Source organism: Clytia hemisphaerica, unplaced genomic scaffold (genome assembly GCF_902728285.1).
Source record: "Clytia hemisphaerica strain Z4C2 unplaced genomic scaffold, Clytia hemisphaerica genome assembly, whole genome shotgun sequence".
Classification (NCBI taxonomy): domain Eukaryota; kingdom Metazoa; phylum Cnidaria; class Hydrozoa; order Leptothecata; family Clytiidae; genus Clytia; species Clytia hemisphaerica.
In genome coordinates, this window is record NW_027103476.1 from 47,173 (window position 1) to 67,851 (window position 20,679).

Below are 20,679 nucleotides of genomic sequence, written 5' to 3' on the forward strand. Positions count from 1 at the left end.
ACCAGAAGTTTTACCTCACTCTATCATAAAATAACAGCAAATAATTAAAAAAACTTACGAATATGTCGAATCTTTGTGGGTGAAAAAATCATAATTTCTTCGAGCGTAGTATAAGGCTGTTTAGCATATATTTTACGCTTTTCAGAACGAGACATCGCCAAAAATTTCCCAGCATCTTCGTGCTCCCATGGATCGTCTGAAATGGTAGACAGTGTAAGAAGTAAGAATACACGTTTTTTTTATTAGAACACCTAAAATTTGGCTGAGCCTGGATGTGCTTATTTTTTTTAGCAATTTTCAGCCTAAAATGTTCTTAAATGCGTTCTTAATTTTTCAGACTACTCTAAATCGACAATATGATAAAAAATAAAGAGCACTTAAATTTGGCAAAATTTGGTCAATATTTGACTCTCGACTTTTGAAGATCCACCCCTAAATTCGGTTAAAACTGCTTAAAAAGAGGAAAAAATTGTAGTTTTTTGTCATTTTTTCCAAACTGAGGCTGGGCATGTTCTTAAGATGTTCTTAATTTTTCGACGAATTTCAGCCTATATGTTCTTATAAACTAGGTTCTAATAAAAAAAAGCGTGTATTTATTGAGCTTCACGAGGATTGCTTTTATGTTATATACTAATACTTAAAGAACTTTGAACACTGAGAGAAAATTTCACACTTGTTGCTAGGACAGACAAATTGTCAAAGAATAAAAATTGCCATTACAACTTTGAGTCTTTCCAGCAGCGCCGATTGCCTGTACAGTATCAGTTGATGTTGAAGTAGCTTTTGCTTTTGGAGTAGCTTTTGCCTTTGGAGTAGCTTTTGCCTTTGGAGTAGCTTTTGCCGTTGAAGTTGTTGTTGTTACGGAAACGATTGAAGCCGCGTTCATTTGAGTAGAGATAATTGCATCTTTCGAAGAGTGCACAGTTTCTAGAAAATAAAAAAATATACACTGTGACAGTGCTTTTCTATTGCATTTTTGTCTTTGATTTCACTAGAGGCTAAGGCCTCTGTTAGAAAAACCTGTGGGATATTTACTCTCATAGCCTGGACCATGGGGCCTCTGTTAGACAAGCTTAAGGTACCTTCTAGGACTGACCCAAATACTTCCCCAACGCTTGTATATAGTATTCCTTAGATATACACAGAATAAATATTGTCAGGATTAAGAGACTCACTCTGTGTCAATATCTTGTCTCGAACCCACTAATAGTGGGGTGGCTTCGCTCAAAAAAAAGTATAATACTAAACTATAATACTAATATCTGCACACTGATATTGTATGAAATCTAGAAACTTTTGGTCGAAAGAGACAAAGATGAAAAGCTTCCCTAGCAACGAAAAAAAAGGGGGTTTAGGTTTCCCATACTCTGTATCTCAAGTTATTCGTTTCGTAGTAAACTCTGTGCACATTGTGTGTTTGATAAAAAACATTCCCGTACGGAGACCTCTGCGATGAAGTATGATTTATAAATAACAGCAGTTCTCTCATCGCCTAAACTCTTTCGCCAGCACTCCATCACAGCGGTTGGTTTGAAAAATCTCAAATAAGAAAAGACAATGAAAACAGACCGCCCTCTACGGCAATGAAATTTGAAATTAAGCTTGATCTCAGGTCTGTGTACAGACAACGGTTTCCATAGCAATACATTTTTGAATATTTCCCCGCTATAAGGGGAAATATTAGTTAAAAAGGCATTTCTCCGATCCTTGGCTACTTACGCCCTTTTTGCGCCCTTAAAGGGGGCGGGAATCCGCCACCACATTGCGAAGTTTGTTTTTGTTTTCATTTGCCTTAGTTATTCAGACAAAATCGCACGGATTTACCTTGATGTTACGCGCATGTTTTTGAGTAATCAAGACACGAATAATTCAGATCAAAATACAAGATGGACGAAAATTCACTCTTGGCTTTTTAAAATTATAACTCTTTTCTGACAAACAAAAAACATATAATTTTCATCCAATTGGCGACCAATAATTACATGAAATGTGAGGCTAACACTTCAACTGTAATCATCAGTAATTTCAAGAGTTTTTCATCATTGATTACAAAGATATCCATGGATTACCTCTTCCGAATACCAAACCAACCAACTTAAAGATTTCAGAGACATTTGCTTGACATGAAGAAAACGCTACATCCCCATAACTTTGGACATTAAATGATTGGCAAAATGGTATTAACATTCTATTGAGATGTGAAACTGGTTCAAGTTGAAGAATTGATGAGAAAAATGGGCAGTACGAGAAATATTTTTGCTTTGAAATACAAACTCTTATATGGACAATGTCTCTGGAACAAGTTATATGAGATTTGTTTACCGAGTGACCCCAAAACAAAGTCTTTAATTCTTGGTTCTTACATTCATGAGGTCAGAGGTTTTGTGGATTTTCTAAACTTTTGAAACTTGTGTGATTGTTTTGGTATGTGTTTTGGTTGTTTTCCTGACTAAAGACACTTTGAATGTGTGATTGTTTTCTCTGACTAGAGATACTGTGAGCGTGTATTTAATGAACATATTGCATCTTGGCTTTTAATGCAGGAATTGTCAGTCGAACCCACTGGATGAAAATATACGATCTGACGAAAATGCAATCTCGAAATCGTAAGGACCGCGTTCGTCTATAAGAACTGGGGATGACAACAAAGTTGCGTGATTGTGTTTATGAATAGGGCGCCGTATCAGTTTTTAACTTTCTGGCGCACAACAAGATTCTTGTTGTGAAATTTTCCGCGGGAGGACTATTTTCCTCAGATGTATAATTTTCAAGTGCCTTCAGAGGTTTACCGTGCACGTATGAAAATTATGAACAGCTGTTATCAGGTTACCTTCAGCTGAAACAAAATGATAGCTTTTTTCTGAGAAAGGAAGATATTTTTTTGTGCCTTCCACCACGTAAGTTTGTTTTGATTTTTTTCCCGTCAAAAGTCACGTGATATTCTTATCTCGATCACTCCGCCTCAACTGGAAATTCCCCTATGCACCCTAAAAGTAATCGAGTTTTAGAAAAAACAATAACAAACCGTGTTATGTGGTGGCGGATTGCCCCTTTAATAACGCCCACGCCTCTCCCGATCGATTTGTGCAGTGAGGCGGAACTCTTGTCTATAGTGTAAAACCTTTAGTCAGGATTAATCAATGTGCGATTTTTATTGAGGAAATTTAACTCACCATGTGGTGCATGTTCTGGACTGTTTTGGTTGTCAACTCGACGGAATTGGAAACTTTCTCTCTGGTTATTTTTCAGACAGTGTCAGACAGCTTTAAAAGTGACTTTCAGGGATCTTTTTCCTAAGGATTTTTGAAATTTTTGGATGCAATATTCTTTTTTTTTTTTCCTCCTAAAAGTGCCATACAATGTGCTTGTGATTAAGGAAGCATTGATCACCAACAGTGTGAGTAAACAACAGTGCTTGATCACTAAAGAGGTACACGGCAAAAAATATAAACCTTGTCTGCTTGAGCAGATTGATTTACATTCTCGACAAAGAAGTCGATAGAAAAACTATTGTCTGCTTGTTGAACAGATTGATTATTTACACTATATTTCGTACACGGCAAAAATATAAACCTTGTCTGCTTGAGCAGATTGATTTACATTCTCGACAAATAAAAGAAGTCAAAGAAAAACTATTGTCCGATATTTCAGGTTGACATATATTCTTGACAAAGAGGTCGATAGAATAAAGCATCTCTTCTTAAAGAAGTCATTGCCAAAAAATGACAAAACGGTCACAATGCAATTGTTTGACCTTTGCCTTTATGATTCCAATAAAAACTGCTGATTTGGCCTATCCCATTTGTGCTGGTTTCCTTGATTTTTAACAAACTTAGCTTCACTGTTCTTTTGTTATACATTTTTTAATATACATTATATACATATTTATATATTAATATACATTTTGTGCTTAATCTGAGGTTTACATTCAGTGTAATTTTTAAAACACATGACTACAATAATATGCAACGTTCCTCACTTTGACATTTTCTTGTTATAAACCCTCGTTACGCTCTTTCTTTATAAGAACCATGAAATTTGAGTTAAGCCTAAGCTTGTTCTTATTTTTTCTATTGTCTAGAATAATAGACCTATTGTTTCAGTCTAAGCCTGATTGTTCTTATAAAAAAAGAGTGTATGCTGTTAACCCTTTCAGTACCGAGCCCTTTTTTCTACTTTTTTAGCCTACACTTTTTCATAAGCGTATCGTAATGCCCGAAGTTTTTACCATCTTATCCTGGAGATGAGCTTACTTTTTTAAATACAGTAGAGTCTCCATAACTCGAACCTCTATTACTCGAACGTCTCCTTAACTCGAACAAATTCGTTGGCAGCATGAAAATCTCCTGATAAACTCATATGAAAAAACCTCCATATATCGAATGTTCCCCTTTTTTGGCTCCATAACTCCAATTTGTTTTCCTTTCCTGAACTTGAAAAATATAAGCAATCTGATTGGCTAAGAGACAAACCATATTTCTTTTTTGAAAATTTTGATTTTTGGGCCTGGGGTCGAGTTTTCATTTTTTTCAAAATCTTAAACTGCTACAATCAGACCTTTAAATAATAAATAATTCGAAAGTTACTGAAGTACGGCGCATTTTTCAAGGCTTCACTTTTTCTTGCCTGAGAAAGGTTAGAGATTGAACTTTAGCCCTTCGGGCTTTAAACTCAATGAGTCCTTCTGCAAGTGTAAGGGGGAAATATTTAGTCGCATTTGTGCGAATCTTGTTCTTCTTCAGAAAAATAAAAATTCGTTCGTTCCAATCGAAAAAACACAATAATTTGATGAATTTTAGTATGAAACATGATTTAGTCATTTTTCTATCAAAGGTTACGAGTGTTTAAAATTTGTTAATGACGTCATCATTAGTAGTTCAGGCATTCTTCAAAATTGCATAGCTTAAAGATTGTTCAATGAGAAGTTCTCAAAGTTTGCAAAATTGTTCTTTGATGAATAGCAACGGTATTGGTACCGGCAGCTTCCAAAAAATTAACATGGAGGGTTGCCATAATAACTTTTAAATATTTGGAGAAATTTTTGAAAATGTAGATACCAGTGGAAAGAGCTCGAAATTCTGATGAATAAAAACATATCTCAACAATGATCCAGTGAAACGTTATATTGATTGAAGTTTTTTATGACGTCATCGTTGAGTATTACCCCAAAAAAACAAAGATGCGTATTGGGCTTTTCCAGAAATAGTCCGTGCCCCCTGTTGAGGATATCGGATATACAGGGGGTTAACGATTTTTGTTCAAAAGTGGATATCCAGGGCGGGTTAAATATCTAAAAGGAAGCGGATATCCAGTATTATTGTCGACCCAAAAAAATATCAGCGTTTTGATTTCACATGTGAAAAATGACCAGGTTTCATTTTGGGGGATTGGGTAAGCGGGCAACAAAAACCAAAACAAAAACGTTCGATTCGGAAAAAAAATCAAAACAAAAATAAAACGACGAAATTTGTTTTCCGGCTTTTGGGGAATTCTTGAAGAAAAGACAACAAAATGAATCGTTTTGATCAATGTAATAATGAAAATATTGAAGAACTCATTGGAAAATCTAAAAACAAAAATACAACCAGGGCTACAGATCAGTGGATGAGAACATACGTCGCTTGGGCTGTTGTACGAGACCAAACCAAAGAAATTGAACGACTGAATCCTGTCGAACTTGATCAGCTTTTGCAAAGGTTCTTTGCTGAAGTCAAAAAGCAAAATGGAAAAGATTACGAGCTCGGGTCTCTTGCAAACCTCCAATCAGGGATTGATCGATATCTGAAAGAAAAGAGCTTTCGATATTCTATCATGAAGGACAGAGAATTTGCTAGCTCTCGAGTTTGACACAGTGAGAGGATGAGATTCTCTGGGAATGTGAGCAATTTGGAGCAAGAAATGGTTCTTCGCTTATCAACACTATTTGGTGGCAATTCACTATGCATTTTGGGTCGAGAGGTTGTCAAGAACACCACATGATGCAAGTGACCGACTTCACATGGAGAAAAGATGACAATGGAGAAGAATATCTTACCTTTTCTGAAAGTTTTTCAAAAACAAGACAGAATGGTCTTCGTGAAGTTCACCGCTCAAAACAACCAAAAATGTTTGTAAATGGTTCGTCTCGATGTCCAGTAACGATATACAAGCTCTTTCTTTCAAAACGTCCACTACCATTACGAAAATCAGGTCCAATATATCTTTCCATCAACCACAAACCAACAACCGATATCTGGTATAAAAATCAACCAATGGGTAAAAACACCATTGATACCATCATGAAGAGAATGATAAAAAATTCTCCTCTAGCTTTGACGAACGAAAGAAAGCTAACAAATCATTCTGCTCGAAAGACTGTTGTCAAGAGGTTGAAATCCAACAGTGATCCTCACCACGACAGTGGTGATGAAGATGAACAAAGAAAAATATCTCACGCTGTCGATAACGTTCCTTGCTCTTCTCGTAGTAATCAAATTGTACCAAGAATTCCAATGTTAGTATCTCCGTCGAACCAAAGAATCCAAAACCCAACGTTCAGCTTTTTCGATCAACAACAACAAGTTTTGTACCCACGCACCTCAGCTTTTAATTTTCATGGATGCACTGTCAATTTTTATAACCAGTCACATACACCATCCAACGTTCTATGTTCACCACCACGTCCAAAAAAACGTATTCGCATCATATATTCAGACTATGAATCTTCTCAAGAACTTTGAATGTTTGTTTTTGTTTATATGTCTTGACTCAACGAAGTCAGTTTGTGAATAATTTGTTTTTACAAATTTTGTGGAATGTTTTTGAGAATCGAATGTTTTAATATTTTGACATTAATCAATCACATTTTTTATATTTTCTTTTGTTCTCCTCTTTGTTCTGCAACTTTTTCTTTTGTTTTGCAACATTTTTTACACACGTCAACACACAATATCAATCAAGAGCATCCGATTGACTTTCCTTTCCGAACAAAATTCTTATTTAAAAATTCTATTGATTCTATTGTTTTGAATGAAAATAATAACATTGGAAACTCGAAAACAAACAAATTTTTTTGGGTCGACAATAAATAAGTTATCGTACGGAAATATTTTACTCCTTCCGGATTTTTCTTGCCTTAAGGCTCGGAAAAATATTACGGAAAAATCTCGGAATTCGCAAAAATATTTATCGTATTTCACTCAAAGTCATGCGATAACTAATACGTAAAGTGTCTTTTCAAGTCAAGCATCTTTATAAAAGAGGGGGTCTTTACTAATAAAGTAGAATATCCAGGGGGTTCGATACTTTGAAAAATCAATATCCTCAACAGTGGGGGTAATTTGTTTTCTGGAAAAGCCCATTTAAGGCTAATAAGAATTTTCTGGGAATATCACCCCAGCCACTTTTTAGAGAACCTCGCCCTCTGCCTTTGTGCGAAATTTTCAGAAAAACTAATGAAGCTATTTCGCACAGTCCAAAAACCCTATTTTAAGGCACGTTTTAGCCCAAATTTGACCAAAACTTTTTTTTCTCCAAAGTCGAGCAAAATTTGAATATACCATTTTACATCATTTCGCAAAAAAATCAGAAAAGACCGACTACCACTAAACGAACCTACCTAACAATGTGACAAAATCGGATCAGTGAAAAAAAGTTTTAAAAACACAATATCGCAATAAAGGAGAGGCTGATCAAATAAAACAAAAAAAAATCGGCTATTTCAGAAAAAAATTGCAGGAGGATTGTTGAGGAGGTCTTTTTTGGAAAAGGTGACCCCAATAGATTTTTTTTAATTTTTCAGACCACCCTGGATTTTTGCTCTCGAAAAGACAGACCCCTGGATGTTTTATTTTCCAGACAATCCTGGACAAGTGTCACCTCAACATAGGGGGTACAGACTAATTCTGGAATAGCACATTGTGAGTGAAGGGAAATAAACATTAGCAGCTTACCCTCTTGTTTGTCAACTGAAGTGGTCCAATTTTTCCAGGTACCCCAATCATTATCCTCCCCTATAAAGAAAAAGATTTATAAGTAACATAACCTTCAAGTATATTGATTTCTTCTATTATGTTATTCAAGATCAGTCGAAAATGTAACAGTTCTATCTATAGACATAGATCCGATTATGTTGTATAATAATACTTAAAGAACTTTGAACAATGAGAGAAAATTTCACAGTTGTTGCTAGGACAGACAAAGGTTAAATAAAGAATAAAATTTGCCATTACAACTTTGAGTCTTTCCAGCAGCGCCGATTGCCTGTACAGTATCAGTTGATGTTGAAGTAGCTTTTGCCGTTGAAGTTGTTGTTGTTACGGAAACGATTGAAGCCGCGTTCATTTGAGTAGAGATAATTGCATCTTTCGAAGAGTGCACAGTTTCTAGAAAATAAAAAAATATACACTGTGACAGTGCTTTTCTATTGCATTTTTGTCTTTGATTTCACTAGAGGATAGGGCCTCTGTTAGAAACCCTGTGGGATATTTACTCTCGTAGCCTGGACCATGGGGCCTCTGTTAGACAAGCTTAAGGTACCTTCTAGGACTGACCCAAATACTTCCCCCACGCTTGTATATAACATCCCTTAGATATACATAGAATAGAATGTGACAAAATCGGATCAGTAAAAAAAGTTTTAAAAACACAATATCGCAATAAAGGAGAGGCTGATCAAATAAAACAAAAAAAATCGGCTATTTCAGAAAAAAATTGTACTCCTTATGTTGAGGAGGTCTTTTTTGGAAAAGGTGACCCCAATAGATTTTTTTTAATTTTTCAGATCACCCTGGATTTTTGCTCTCGAAAAGACAGACCCCTGGATGTTTTATTTTCCAGACAATCCGAAACAAGTGTCACCTCAACATAGGGGGTACAGACTAATTCTGGAATAGCACATTGTGAGTGAAGGGAAATAAACATTAGCAGCTTACCCTCTTGTTTGTCAACTGAAGTGGTCCAATTTTGCCAGGTACCCCAATCATTATCCTCTTCCCCTATAAAGAAAAAATATTTATGTTGAACTTGATGTCTGTCGTTATATTGTGTTCAATTACAAACTGAGTAAACCAAGATAACCATTCTTGCTCCACATAAGTGTCAATGCAATATAAAAGAGCTTGTAATTTCAAGAGATGAGTAAGCAAACAACATCAACCTATAAGCTTCAAGTATATTAGCCTCCGTCTCGGAAGAGGACTGGGCCCGAATTTGCGGATGTTTTCACAGTTTCACTTTCGTTTTCGGCTATACCACAGCGTTTTCAAGCAGAAAACAGTGGAAATCTGTGAAATTATGGCAGGGAATGATAACCTATTTTTCCAGTGTTTCTCAAGATTGGAGCAAGATTATTGTTCTAGAAAGTTCATAAAGGCCTAATAGTTTCAGATTAGTATGATTTCATCAGAAAAAACATTTACACCAAAGCTCCTTTATTGATATGCGAAAGCTACCAAAAATAGCAATTTCCTCCATCAGAATAACTTTAACATAAGGGACAAGGACAGTCAGGAGTCTACTTTGATGAAAATTTGCACAAAATACTTAGAGGAAATGGTACTGTGGAAGCCCATTCTATACTCCTAAATGATAGTTGAAAGATCAGCAGTTAAGAGGGTTGATTAAAATAGAACTCAAAGCACACATTTTCTATTTGTCCAGAAAGAACTGACATGTTGTTTGCTTTGTTTTGGTGTTTAAAATAAATATGTACTTATCAGTCCTAAAAAATACAAATTCGAATATAATGAGGGCAATGAGTCTGGTTAAATGTATTATATTGTACTATATTTACAAGAAAGGATTACTGAAAAAATACTAATGTACTACTGATGAACTAAAACTTTACCATAAATTTACATTACGACAACAAAGAAAAAAAACATGGCTCAAAGTTTTAAAAACAGAGCAAGTCAGAGCTTCAATTCAGTAGGTATAGAGCTTTCAAAATTTGAAAACAGACACTGCAGTGTTTACTACAAGACATACTATCCACACGGTTTTTTCGATTCATGAAAAAAATAAAGTATTTATCAAAAAAAGGTTCTCTTTTTTTTTGGTAATCAATTCCAACAAACAAAAATCAATATAACAGTTTTTTGAAAACCATCCCACAGTGTAAACATTATCAACTAACTAAACCCACATCACCAAAATTGTGAAGAAAAAATAAGTCAATATAATTTCTATCAACAATTTCTCGTAAAATGTTTTTTTCCAACATTCTGATACCAATCATGGCTGGAGGCATCATGTGTAGAGTGACTGTGTGGCATTTCATTGCTTTTAATGAGCACGATACCAAACATCAACCAAACAAAACTGACACCAAGCCAAATCTGTCGATTAAAAATTTCCATGAAAATTATAATTGAAACTTATCTCGTAAAATGCTTTTTTCAACATTCTGGAGGTGTTCAAAGTTAGAGGTATCATATGTAGAGCCAAGCAATACATGAAAAGTCATTTGCTATCCCATTTGTCATGAGATATACGAGTCAACAAATCAAACAAAAACCAACAAATCATGTCTCTTCATGTCACATCGTGTTTATATGGGGTATCAGAAAGCCAATCCACAAGAAGAGCCATCTTCCTTTATTATGGAGTGTTCCAAAACTATTGGTAGGTTGTTTGGAAGTAAAGAAACCCACACAGTTTGATTTATTTTGAAGATATAACTTGAAAACAAACTGCATCTTTCCAGCAGAAACTCCTGTTTCAACCTGCTACATAACATTGGTCAGTCGGGTCTGCTACTAACATGTAATAGATTTATTATAGCCGAGCTTGAGAATCCGTAGGCAGAACTTGTAACATGTATTATGTGTATAATTATGTCAGTCGACTTGAATCATGATACATTACTCACATTTCACTAGATGCATTTTCGCTGTGAAATAATCCGCAAAATTTTCTGACCACGTTCTGAGACGGAGGCTAATTGATTTCTTCTATTATGTTATTCAAGATCAGTCGAAAATGTAACAGTTCTATCTATAAAGAATTCTGAAGAAGTCTGAAAAGAATTCATTAATGGGCGCGAAAACAACAAAGATAACTTTTTATCGGTATGGTTGATTTGTCCGCTGCTTTCGACCACATCCGTAGAGATTGGCTATTCACCATTGTCCAAGGATACTTTGGAAACCTAACAATGTTCAAAATCATTGAAGATATGTATGATAAGACTAACTGTTCAATGAAAGGTTGTTCTATAATCTTTGAAACTACCTCGGGAGTCAGACAAGGCGGACCCGAAAGCCCTTTTATACAATATCGACGCTAACCACACACTTGAAATATTTCAGCAGAGGTGTCGTGAAGCTGGAATTTGATTTGTTGATATCCCCTACAAAATTCCTACTGAAGTCACTGGAACCGAATATGCCATAGCAGGAATTCTACTTCTTTTATGGCTAGGATATGCCGACGATGGCTAGGATATGCCTTCACCCCTTATCAATAAACCTTGACGCGGTGGGGCTGCTTGCGTGCTTTAATGATCCGGAGAGCTATGTCGGCGGGAGTTTACTCCTGGCAGGTTTTACCTAGCCGAACAGGTCGAAGGGGAGAGGCCTGACGAATATAGTGATACTCCATTCGGGAGGCAGGAATGGTTTCTACTTCAGGGGGTGGTCATCTACAAATCGATGTTCCAGTTCCTGTTGCTCGTTCGCCTGACAGATGAACCATACTATGGTCAATGGTAGGGGAACTTCACTCTTCTCAAGAAAGACAATGCGCCTGTGAGAGTTCTAGCGAAGCATCACAGCTATACCAGCTATTAGAAAACATGATGAAGTTCGGAAACAGCACCACGGTTAAAGCCCGTGACTCTCTGCCCTTGAATGTATGTATGTATGTATGTAATAGTTTATTTCAAGTTGACGAACAGGTAGCAACAAAGGCTAATAAAAGTCAACGCTACTTTACAATTTGTAAGGTGATTACAGTTGAGGCACAAGGGCCTCTAAACCGTTCTTGTACAAAAAATCTTTTTAAAATATAATTTTTCACGAGGGCTTCCTCGTACCCTCCATTTAAAATCGTCATTCGATCTGGCTTTATTCATCTCGTCTGCTCTCTTTTTCCACTCTTTGATTTGTTCCCTCTCCATTTTTGTCAAGTCGTCGGTGATACTTAATTTCACGTACTTCTCGTGTTGTTTCAATTCAGTCAACTTCTTCATGAATCTGTATTTGTTATGACTGTCTTTGAATACAACTTTGATTGGGCGCATAACCTTAAATTCTTTTCCAACACGAGAGACGTAGGTTGGTTGAATCTTTAAATTAACGTCATTCAGAAGCTCAGTAACGAAATCGATATCTTCTTTATTTTCATTTTCATTTACCCCATGGATGGATAATGATATTTGCGTCTGTGGATAGTTTCCTTTGGTCCTCAATTTGTTCGTCGATTTTTTCCTCTCGTAGTAGCTGTTTCATGCTATTTACGCTTAATTGATCATTGTTTTTAGTCGCTTCAGCAAAACTTTTCTTACGTGGTTCTGTTGCGGTTTGAATTTTTGCAGTCTTGTTATTCAACGTCTCTTCTATCTTGGATGTTAGTTTTGTTTCTAGCGTGGAAAACTGGCTCTGTATTAGATTGGTTACTTGATTTTTATCCTTGATGTATTCCTGATATCTTGCCTGTAAATCTTTGATCATTGTGTTTAGACTTTTTTCACTCTCACTTTTGACTTTTATTATACTTTCGCACGATTCGATTTCTTTTTAACTGTGCGTGCAGCTTTTAATTCTTTCCACTTGATTATGAACTTTTCTACCGAGTTCTTTTGCCGGAGAGCAACAAGTTATACACACGTATTTTCGGTAACTTTTATTTAAAAACATATTTAACTGGTATGGTGGTAGTCCAGTGCAGGCATAATGTAGCGTTCGTTGGCATTTATGACATTGAATTCTCATTTTTTCATCGTCTTTTATACAATTATGCTCGGTACATCGATTGTTGTCACTCGCATCTTCATCAGGGATCAGGATCTTGCCAGGTGATGTCGTTTTTGGTTGAAATTTGGCTATTTTTTCCATATTTTTAAAATTTTATTGAAAATTCTTCATTTTGAAAAATAAACGAAGAGCACAACCTTTCTGTTTGACGTCAAATTTATTTAGTGTGAATAGGTCGAGTGTCAGCTCAACGGCTATTGATGACGAGTCTGGCCTAAATTTGAATGGACGGCCAAACTCCGACTTCTCGTCCAAAAAAGGAATCTTTCAATTAAAAAGATCTTATAACATTGGGACTTTAAATTGTCGCTCGCTTAATTCGAATTTTTCTCGTAATGAACTTGATCTTCACATTAACAAATTCAACCTACAGCTGATTTGTATCCAAGAGCACCGCATCCTTCACAAAGAGAACGACCCTGAACTAATTAGTCATGATATTGGTAAAAGCATTTTATTCACAGCATCAGCGTACAAAAACGACATCAACGCCACAATCGATGGGATTGGCCTCACAGTCCAGAAATCTTTACTACCACTACTCTCTTCCATCAAAAAGGTGAACGACCGCATCCTGATCGCTACTTTCAGTGGTAACCCAAAAACGTTTATTATCAGCTGCTATTCACCTCACAATCATGCTTCGATTGAGGAAGTTGAAACTTTTTACGAGCAATTGAGCAATGTGATATCAACCGTACCTCCTCACAGCAACCTCATCATTGGCGGAGATTTCAATGCACGGATAACTGGCAAATTCTCCTATTATCAAGTTGCCAACCGAAATGGTGAATTGATGGAAGAATTCCTACAACAACACAACCTTCTAGCAGGCAACACACTGTTCCAGAAACCGGAGCGAAAACTATGGACGTGGAGACATCCAGCCGGTCACTTGGCCATAATCGACTTCATCCTATACCGAAAACGTCGGAGAAACAGCTTCCGTGACTGTCAAGCTCATTCATCATCCGTGACTATCGGTGGTGATCACAATATCGTTTCAGCTAAAATTAGACTGAGTCTTCGTGCCCCTAAAACTGCACCATCTAAAAATCTTTTTTGGAAAGCACTGAGATACGATAACGAACTTGCGGTCGCAGTAGATAATTCCATCTCTTCAAAGTTCAACGATTTACCTATCGCCCAAAAATCTTATTCATCATTCGTCTCTATTTGTAACGACGTTGGAAAAGAGAAATTACCTACTCGCCAAAAACGCAATTCCCCTACCGTTGATCACAAAGACATGGTATCAGCACGCACAAACACCCTTCGAGCTTCAGTGCAATCTGTACAACACCATCAGAATATACAACGCCAGACGTATGATCGACTAGAAGACGAAAAGATTAATCAAACTCTTACTGAATTTGAAAAAGGGAACCAAAACAGCTCCCGTGAAGCTTGGAATTCGATCAAAGAACTGTCTGGGAAAAAGAGATCAATTACATTTATTCAAGGAGAAGATCGCCTTAAAGTATGGAAAGATCACTTTCAAAACCTCCTCTCTGTGAATAGAAACGATGATTCGGATGATTTTACAGCAGTCAAGCAGTTCGAAATCAACCCATATATTAAAACTGGTGAATTTTCTGAGGACGAGATTACGACAGCTCTTAAAGAAATGAAATCTGATAAAGCTCCAGGTCTAGATGGATTGACCTTAGATGTCTGGAAGCTAACTAACTCGGACTAAATATCTCAGGCAATTCTGCATTGAAACCTTCAACGGAGTACGCCCAGATGAGTGGGGAATATCCGGGATCGTCCCAGTTCCCAAAAAGGGCGATCTTACTCAATGCACAAACTATCGTGGTATAAGCTTAAGCCAAATTGCATCAAAGGTCTACAACCGACTCATTCTTAACAGAATTCGTCCAACAATCGACACCTTGCTGAGACCAAACCAAAACGGCTTTCGCCCTGGTAGATCAACTTCCTCACATCTTCTAGCACTGAGAAGAATAACGGAAGAGTTGCAAAATCACAAAAAAGAAGCCATCATCACCTTCATTGATTTTAAAAAGGCATTTGATTCCATCGATAGGAAAAAGATGCTAAAAATCTTGGTTTCGTATGGAATTCCACCCGAGATAGTATCTGCAATCAAAGTTATGTATGAAAACACGTCAGCCCTCGTCATAACACCAGAAGGTAGCACTGATATCTTCGAGATAGATGCAGGAGTCCTGCAAGGTGACCCCCTGGCTCCCTTCCTCTTTATTGTTTGTCTTGACTTCGCACTCCGAACAACTATTGGTCCAACCGATGGCTTAACATTGAAGAGAAGGAGAAGCCGCAGAACCCCTCCTGAACTTCTACCAGAACTCGCTTTTGCCGACGATATTGCCCTCATGGAGGATACCATTATCAAAGCTGAGGCATTTCTCCACAAAGTCGAGATCGCCACCCAGACTATCGGTCTTTTTCTGAATGCCGGGAAGATAAAGGTTATGCACATCAACCCATCATCAAACAACATCATTCATTCATCGAACGGAGACGTCATAGAAAAGGTTGATGATTTCGTCTACCTTGGTGGTTACACAAAAACCACACGCGAAATCAACACGCGTATTGCCAAAGCTTGGGGAGCCCTTAACTCACTTACAAGGGTTTGGTGCTCGCGTATCAAGTCTTCGACAAAGATACGTCTGTTCAAATCTACGGTTGAGTCAATATTGCTATACGGATGTGAATCTTGGGCCATGACAAAAGCCCTGATCAAGAAAACTGATGGGACATACACCCGAATGTTAAGAAGAGTGAAAAACGTCTCCTGGAGAGCACACCTGACCAATGAACAACTTTATGGTCAAATTCCCAAGTTATCAAATATCATCAAAAGAAGGCGTCTAGCACTTGCTGGTCACGTCTTTCGACATAATGAACCCTCGGGTTCACTATTATTCTGGACGCCTGAAGAATCTAGAAGAAGAGCGACGCCCAAACATTACTCTAAAGGTCGTCATCCAATCTGACACTGGACTCAATTCAAACGAGTTAAAAACAGTCATGGCAGACAGGCACATCTGGAAAACAAATTTCGTCATGTCACCGAATTGAAGAATCGGATGCACCTATGTATGTATGTATGCCGATGACATTGTCCTAGCAGCTTGGAGCATCGCATCACTTCAGCCATTTGCAAATTTTACGAATTGAAACCCTTTTTCACGAATTATAAAATCAAACTTCACACCAGAGATCTACACCTCGATTCACTTGTTCGCTCCAGTCCCATGTATGGATGTCACTGCTGGACATTGACCAAGAAACATTCGATCATATTGAGAGTCTATATATCAAATTCTTACGTTACCTAGTCAGAGGAGGTAATCAACGCAAACCTGAACTGATTGAATATACAACAAATGATGGAAAAAAAGGAACATTCAAAAAACTACTCTACTCAAATGAGCAAATCAAAAACCTTATCGACCGGCCTTCGCTTTCTAAGTACCTTCAAAATCAGCTATACAACTGGATTGCACACTGCATCCGAGCTTCAAACGAATGCTACATAAAAAAAGTTAACTTTCGAACAGTACCACCCTAGTCTAAAAAAGAAACCAGGTGTAACGAATTCGACATACCGTGAAGTCATCAGAGATGCAAAGTTGTATGGAGTGAGTGAGTCAGATGCACTCACAATGATGGTGGAAAGAAAATCCTGGCGCTTCACGGGTGCCAACCTCAATAGAGTTTAAAACATATTTATAAATATATTTATTGTTACTTTTTAACTCTGAGGAAATATCTTATTATTATTGCCCCGCGGGGGCTTTTGTTGCTTCACGTAGCGGACTTGCTCGCCAAAAAAATATTCATGTTCAGATTCATGTTGTTTCTTCCGATTCTGAGCGGGCCGCCGCGGTTAAAAAATGTTCACGCGCACCTAATATTATATCTCTTTTGTTGCTACTTGGTATTTTATAAGAATCAAATCAATAACTCTTGATTGGAGGCCATATACCTTTCGGTAATTAGTTCTTAGAAAGTAAACAAAGGATGGCGAAAAAATTGAGCATATTTATTTTTATCATAAACATCTACATTATAAGAATCAAATCAATATCTCTTGATTGAAGGCAATATGCCTTTCGGTAATTAGTTATTAAAAAGTAAAGAAAGGATGGCGAAAAAATGAGCATATTTATTTTTATTATAAGCATCTACTTTATAAGAATCAAATCAATAACTCTTGATTGAAGGCAATATGCTTTTCGGTAATTAGTTCTTTCAAAGTAAACAAAGTATGGCGAAAAATTGAGCATATTTATTTTCATTGTAAGCATCTACTTTATAAGCATCAAATCAATATCTCTTGATTGAAGGCAATATGCCTTTCGGTAATTAGTTCTTTCAAAGTAAACAAAGTATGGCGAAAAATTGAGCATATTTATTTTCATTGTAAGCATCTATTTTATAAGCATCAAATCAATATCTCTTGATTGAAGGCAATATGCCTTTCGGTAATTAGTTATTAGAAAGTAAACAAAGGATGGCGAAAAATTGAGCATATTTATTTTTATTATAAGCATCTACTTTATAAGCATCAAATCAATATCTCTTGATTGAAGGCAACATGCCTTTCGGTAATTAGTTCTTTCAAAGTCAACAAAGTATGGCGAAAAATTGAGCATATTTATTTTCATTGTAAGCATCTACTTTATAAGCATCAAATCAATATCTCTTGATTGAAGGCAATATGCCTTTCGGTAATTAGTTATTAGAAAGTAAACAAAGGATGGCGAAAAATTGAGCATATTTATTTTTATTATAAGCATCTACTTTATAAGCATCAAATCAATATCTCTTGATTGAAGGCAATATGCCTTTCGGTAATTAGTTATTAGAAAGTAAAGAAAGTATAGCGACAAAGATGAGCATATTTATTTTTATTATAAGTGTCTACTTTATAAGCATCAAATCAATTTCAGAATTTTTGGCGTTTCCACTGTGATAACATGTGAGCGATAACTTCTCTTTTTGAGATGTGAGCGACCGTCTATCGCTCGCATGTCATCTCAAAAGTAAAGTTGAAACCAAGCTTTCTTCCTCCGACTTAAATATTATCGATAAAACGAATTTAAAATCTACACATGCGTTATTTTTCTTACTTGGGGATATTTCGAAAGGAAGCTCTGCGGGGCATTCTTAGCGACATCTACTTGCTAGTTATTATTATTATAGACATAGATCCGATTATGTTGTATAATAATACTTAAAGAACTTTGAACACTGAGAGAAAATTTCACACTTGTTGCTAGGACAGACAGAGGTTAAATAAAGAATAAAATTTGCCATTACAACTTAGAGTCTTTCCAGCAGCGCCGATTGCCTGTACAGTAGCAGTTGATGTTGAAGTAGATTTTGCCGTTGAAGTTGTTGTTGTTACGGAAACGATTGAAGCCGCGTTAATTTGAGTAGAGACAACTGAATCTTTCGAAGAGTGCACAGTTTCTAGAAAATAAAAAAATATACACTGCGACAGTGCTTTTCTATTGCATTTTTGTCTTTGATTTCACTATAGGATAGGGCCTCTGTTAGAAAAACCTGTGGGATATTTACTCTCATAGCCTGGACCATGGGGCCTCTGTTAGACAAGCTTTAGGTACCTTCTAGGACTGACCCAAATACTTCCCCCACGCTTGTATATAACATCCCTTAGATATACATAGAATAGAATTTGACAAAATCGGATCAGTAAAAAAAGTTTTAAAAACACAATATCACAATAAAGGAGAGGCTGAGGATCAAATAAAACAAAAAATTTTTCAGAACAAAATTGTACCCCCTATGTTGAGAAGGTCTTTTTTAGAAAAGGTGATCCCAATAAATTTTTTTTAATTTTTCAGACCCCCCTGGATTTTTGCTCTCGAAAAGACAGACCCCTGGATGTTTTATTTTCCAGACAATCCTGGACAAGTGTCACCTCAACATAGGGGGTACAGACTAATTCTGGAATAGCACATTGTGAGTGAAGGGAAATAAACATTAGCAGCTTACCCTCTTGTTTGTCAACTGAAGTGGTCCAATTTTGCCAGTTACCCCAATCATTATCCTCTTCCCCTATAAAGAAAAAGATTTATGTTGAACTTGATGTCTGTCGTTATACTGTGTTCAATTACAAACTGAGTAAACCAAGATAACCATTCTTGCTCCACATAAGTGTCAATGCAATATAAAAGAGCTTGTAATTTCAAATGATGAGTAAGCAAACAACATCAACCTATATAAATACCATAACCTTCAAGTATATTGATTTCTTCTATTATGTTATTCAAGATTAGTCGAAAATGTAATAGTTCTATCTATAGACATAGATCCGATTGAATTAATGTTCGAAATTAAAACGGCAAATCTGGTAAGACTATAAAACGTGATTAAGATACTCATTGAAAATTTCATGGACTCGTACATTTCAAAGTCTGCTTGGAAGATCCAATACCATTGTCTTGATTCTCTAAGAACAAATGTCGAAAATTGTGGAAGTGATTTTCTCATAGTCATAAAAGGGAATAGTTCAGGAACAAACACATAAGCGCTATGAACTCATGACGAAGACTTATAACAATGTAATATCAGCCATTTTCAAGCTAAAGCTGAATGAAGTTTTTAGCACTAAAAATTTGACATATCATTTCCAAGGTACTAAAAGTCTTTTCATTATCTTCTGCTTCAATGATTCAATTTAACTTGCAATCATAAATAAAGCAATACCCAATTTAATAAAAATTCTAAGGTCACCCACTGCCTTACTTCAGCTGAATTACTTTCCCTGGCAATATTTGTTCTATGTTTCTATTATTCGTAAATGTATATAATGCATTTCCTTTAAAAATAAAAAGAATACAAAGTTTTGCTTTCTTTCTTTTTTCAAAAAATAATTTAAAAAAATGAATATGAAGAATCACAAAATCAAGAAAGGTTAACTATTATGGCAGCAAACCATTACCAAAACATCTTTTAGTAGTTAAGACTATAATAAGCATGCGTCAAGGAGTTTATAATAGACAAATTCAATGTAAATTACAGTAAACTTTAAACGATGAATACGTACAATTGTACAGTTTAAGGAAATTTTTTTTACCTTTATCTTTTGAGTGAGAGATGTCAAACCAGTCATCCATACTTTTTTCTTTGATAATAAACTATCAATAAAAGATAAATTAAGAATTAGTCAAGGTTTTGCTTGTGATCCAAGCATGATAAATTTGTAATATATGTTTTTTTTAATCGGTCAACAATTCGCAAATTTATTCTGTTCTTTCAATGTTACAAAGCTTCAAAATAACTTTGGAGGATAAAAAGAATTGACAACCACATAGACCCGTTGATTCAAATAATTATGTATAGAATACCTAACTTAAGGAACATAAAACTTTTACTTTTGAAAACAAAATGGAAATCCTTGGATAAACATTAGTTTGCAAACGAGAATTGGCTTGAAAGTTGCAAAAATTCCTTTAAACTGCTTCAAATACCAAAAACAGTTCTGTTTTAAGTTATAGTTAAGGTTCTAAATGTTAAAAATATAATTCAAGTATCATATAGTTTTGATATCTAAAAGAATTTTCAATCTCATAAACTTTCACAAGCTGCAATCTTTAAGACATTACCTTTCGTGAATGAGACTGAATTGAAAAAATCATAAGCTTTTGCTCTGAAGACCTGAATCCATGTCATGATTGAAAGATATGACAATATAATTCTTTAA

At 35.9% G+C, this 20,679-nt stretch overlaps 1 protein-coding gene across 1 annotated transcript in view; it reads right to left on the reverse strand.

Annotated features, from left to right (window-relative positions):
- The window catches only part of LOC136798546 (uncharacterized), a 44,646-nt gene extending 24,537 nt beyond the window's left edge, over positions 1 to 20,109 (reverse strand). Inside the window, exons 1-9 of the mRNA XM_067055168.1 lie at positions 20,053 to 20,109; positions 19,381 to 19,425; positions 18,969 to 19,031; positions 18,270 to 18,422; positions 8,913 to 8,975; positions 8,211 to 8,363; positions 7,932 to 7,991; positions 721 to 927; positions 59 to 196 (exon numbers count right to left, since the gene is read on the reverse strand). Coding sequence (XP_066911269.1) covers positions 59 to 196; positions 721 to 927; positions 7,932 to 7,991; positions 8,211 to 8,363; positions 8,913 to 8,975; positions 18,270 to 18,422; positions 18,969 to 19,031; positions 19,381 to 19,425; positions 20,053 to 20,092 — 922 coding nt within the window. The 5' untranslated portion in view covers positions 20,093 to 20,109. The remainder of the gene's footprint in view (positions 1 to 58; positions 197 to 720; positions 928 to 7,931; positions 7,992 to 8,210; positions 8,364 to 8,912; positions 8,976 to 18,269; positions 18,423 to 18,968; positions 19,032 to 19,380; positions 19,426 to 20,052) is intronic.
- Positions 20,110 to 20,679: the final 570 nt, after the last annotated feature.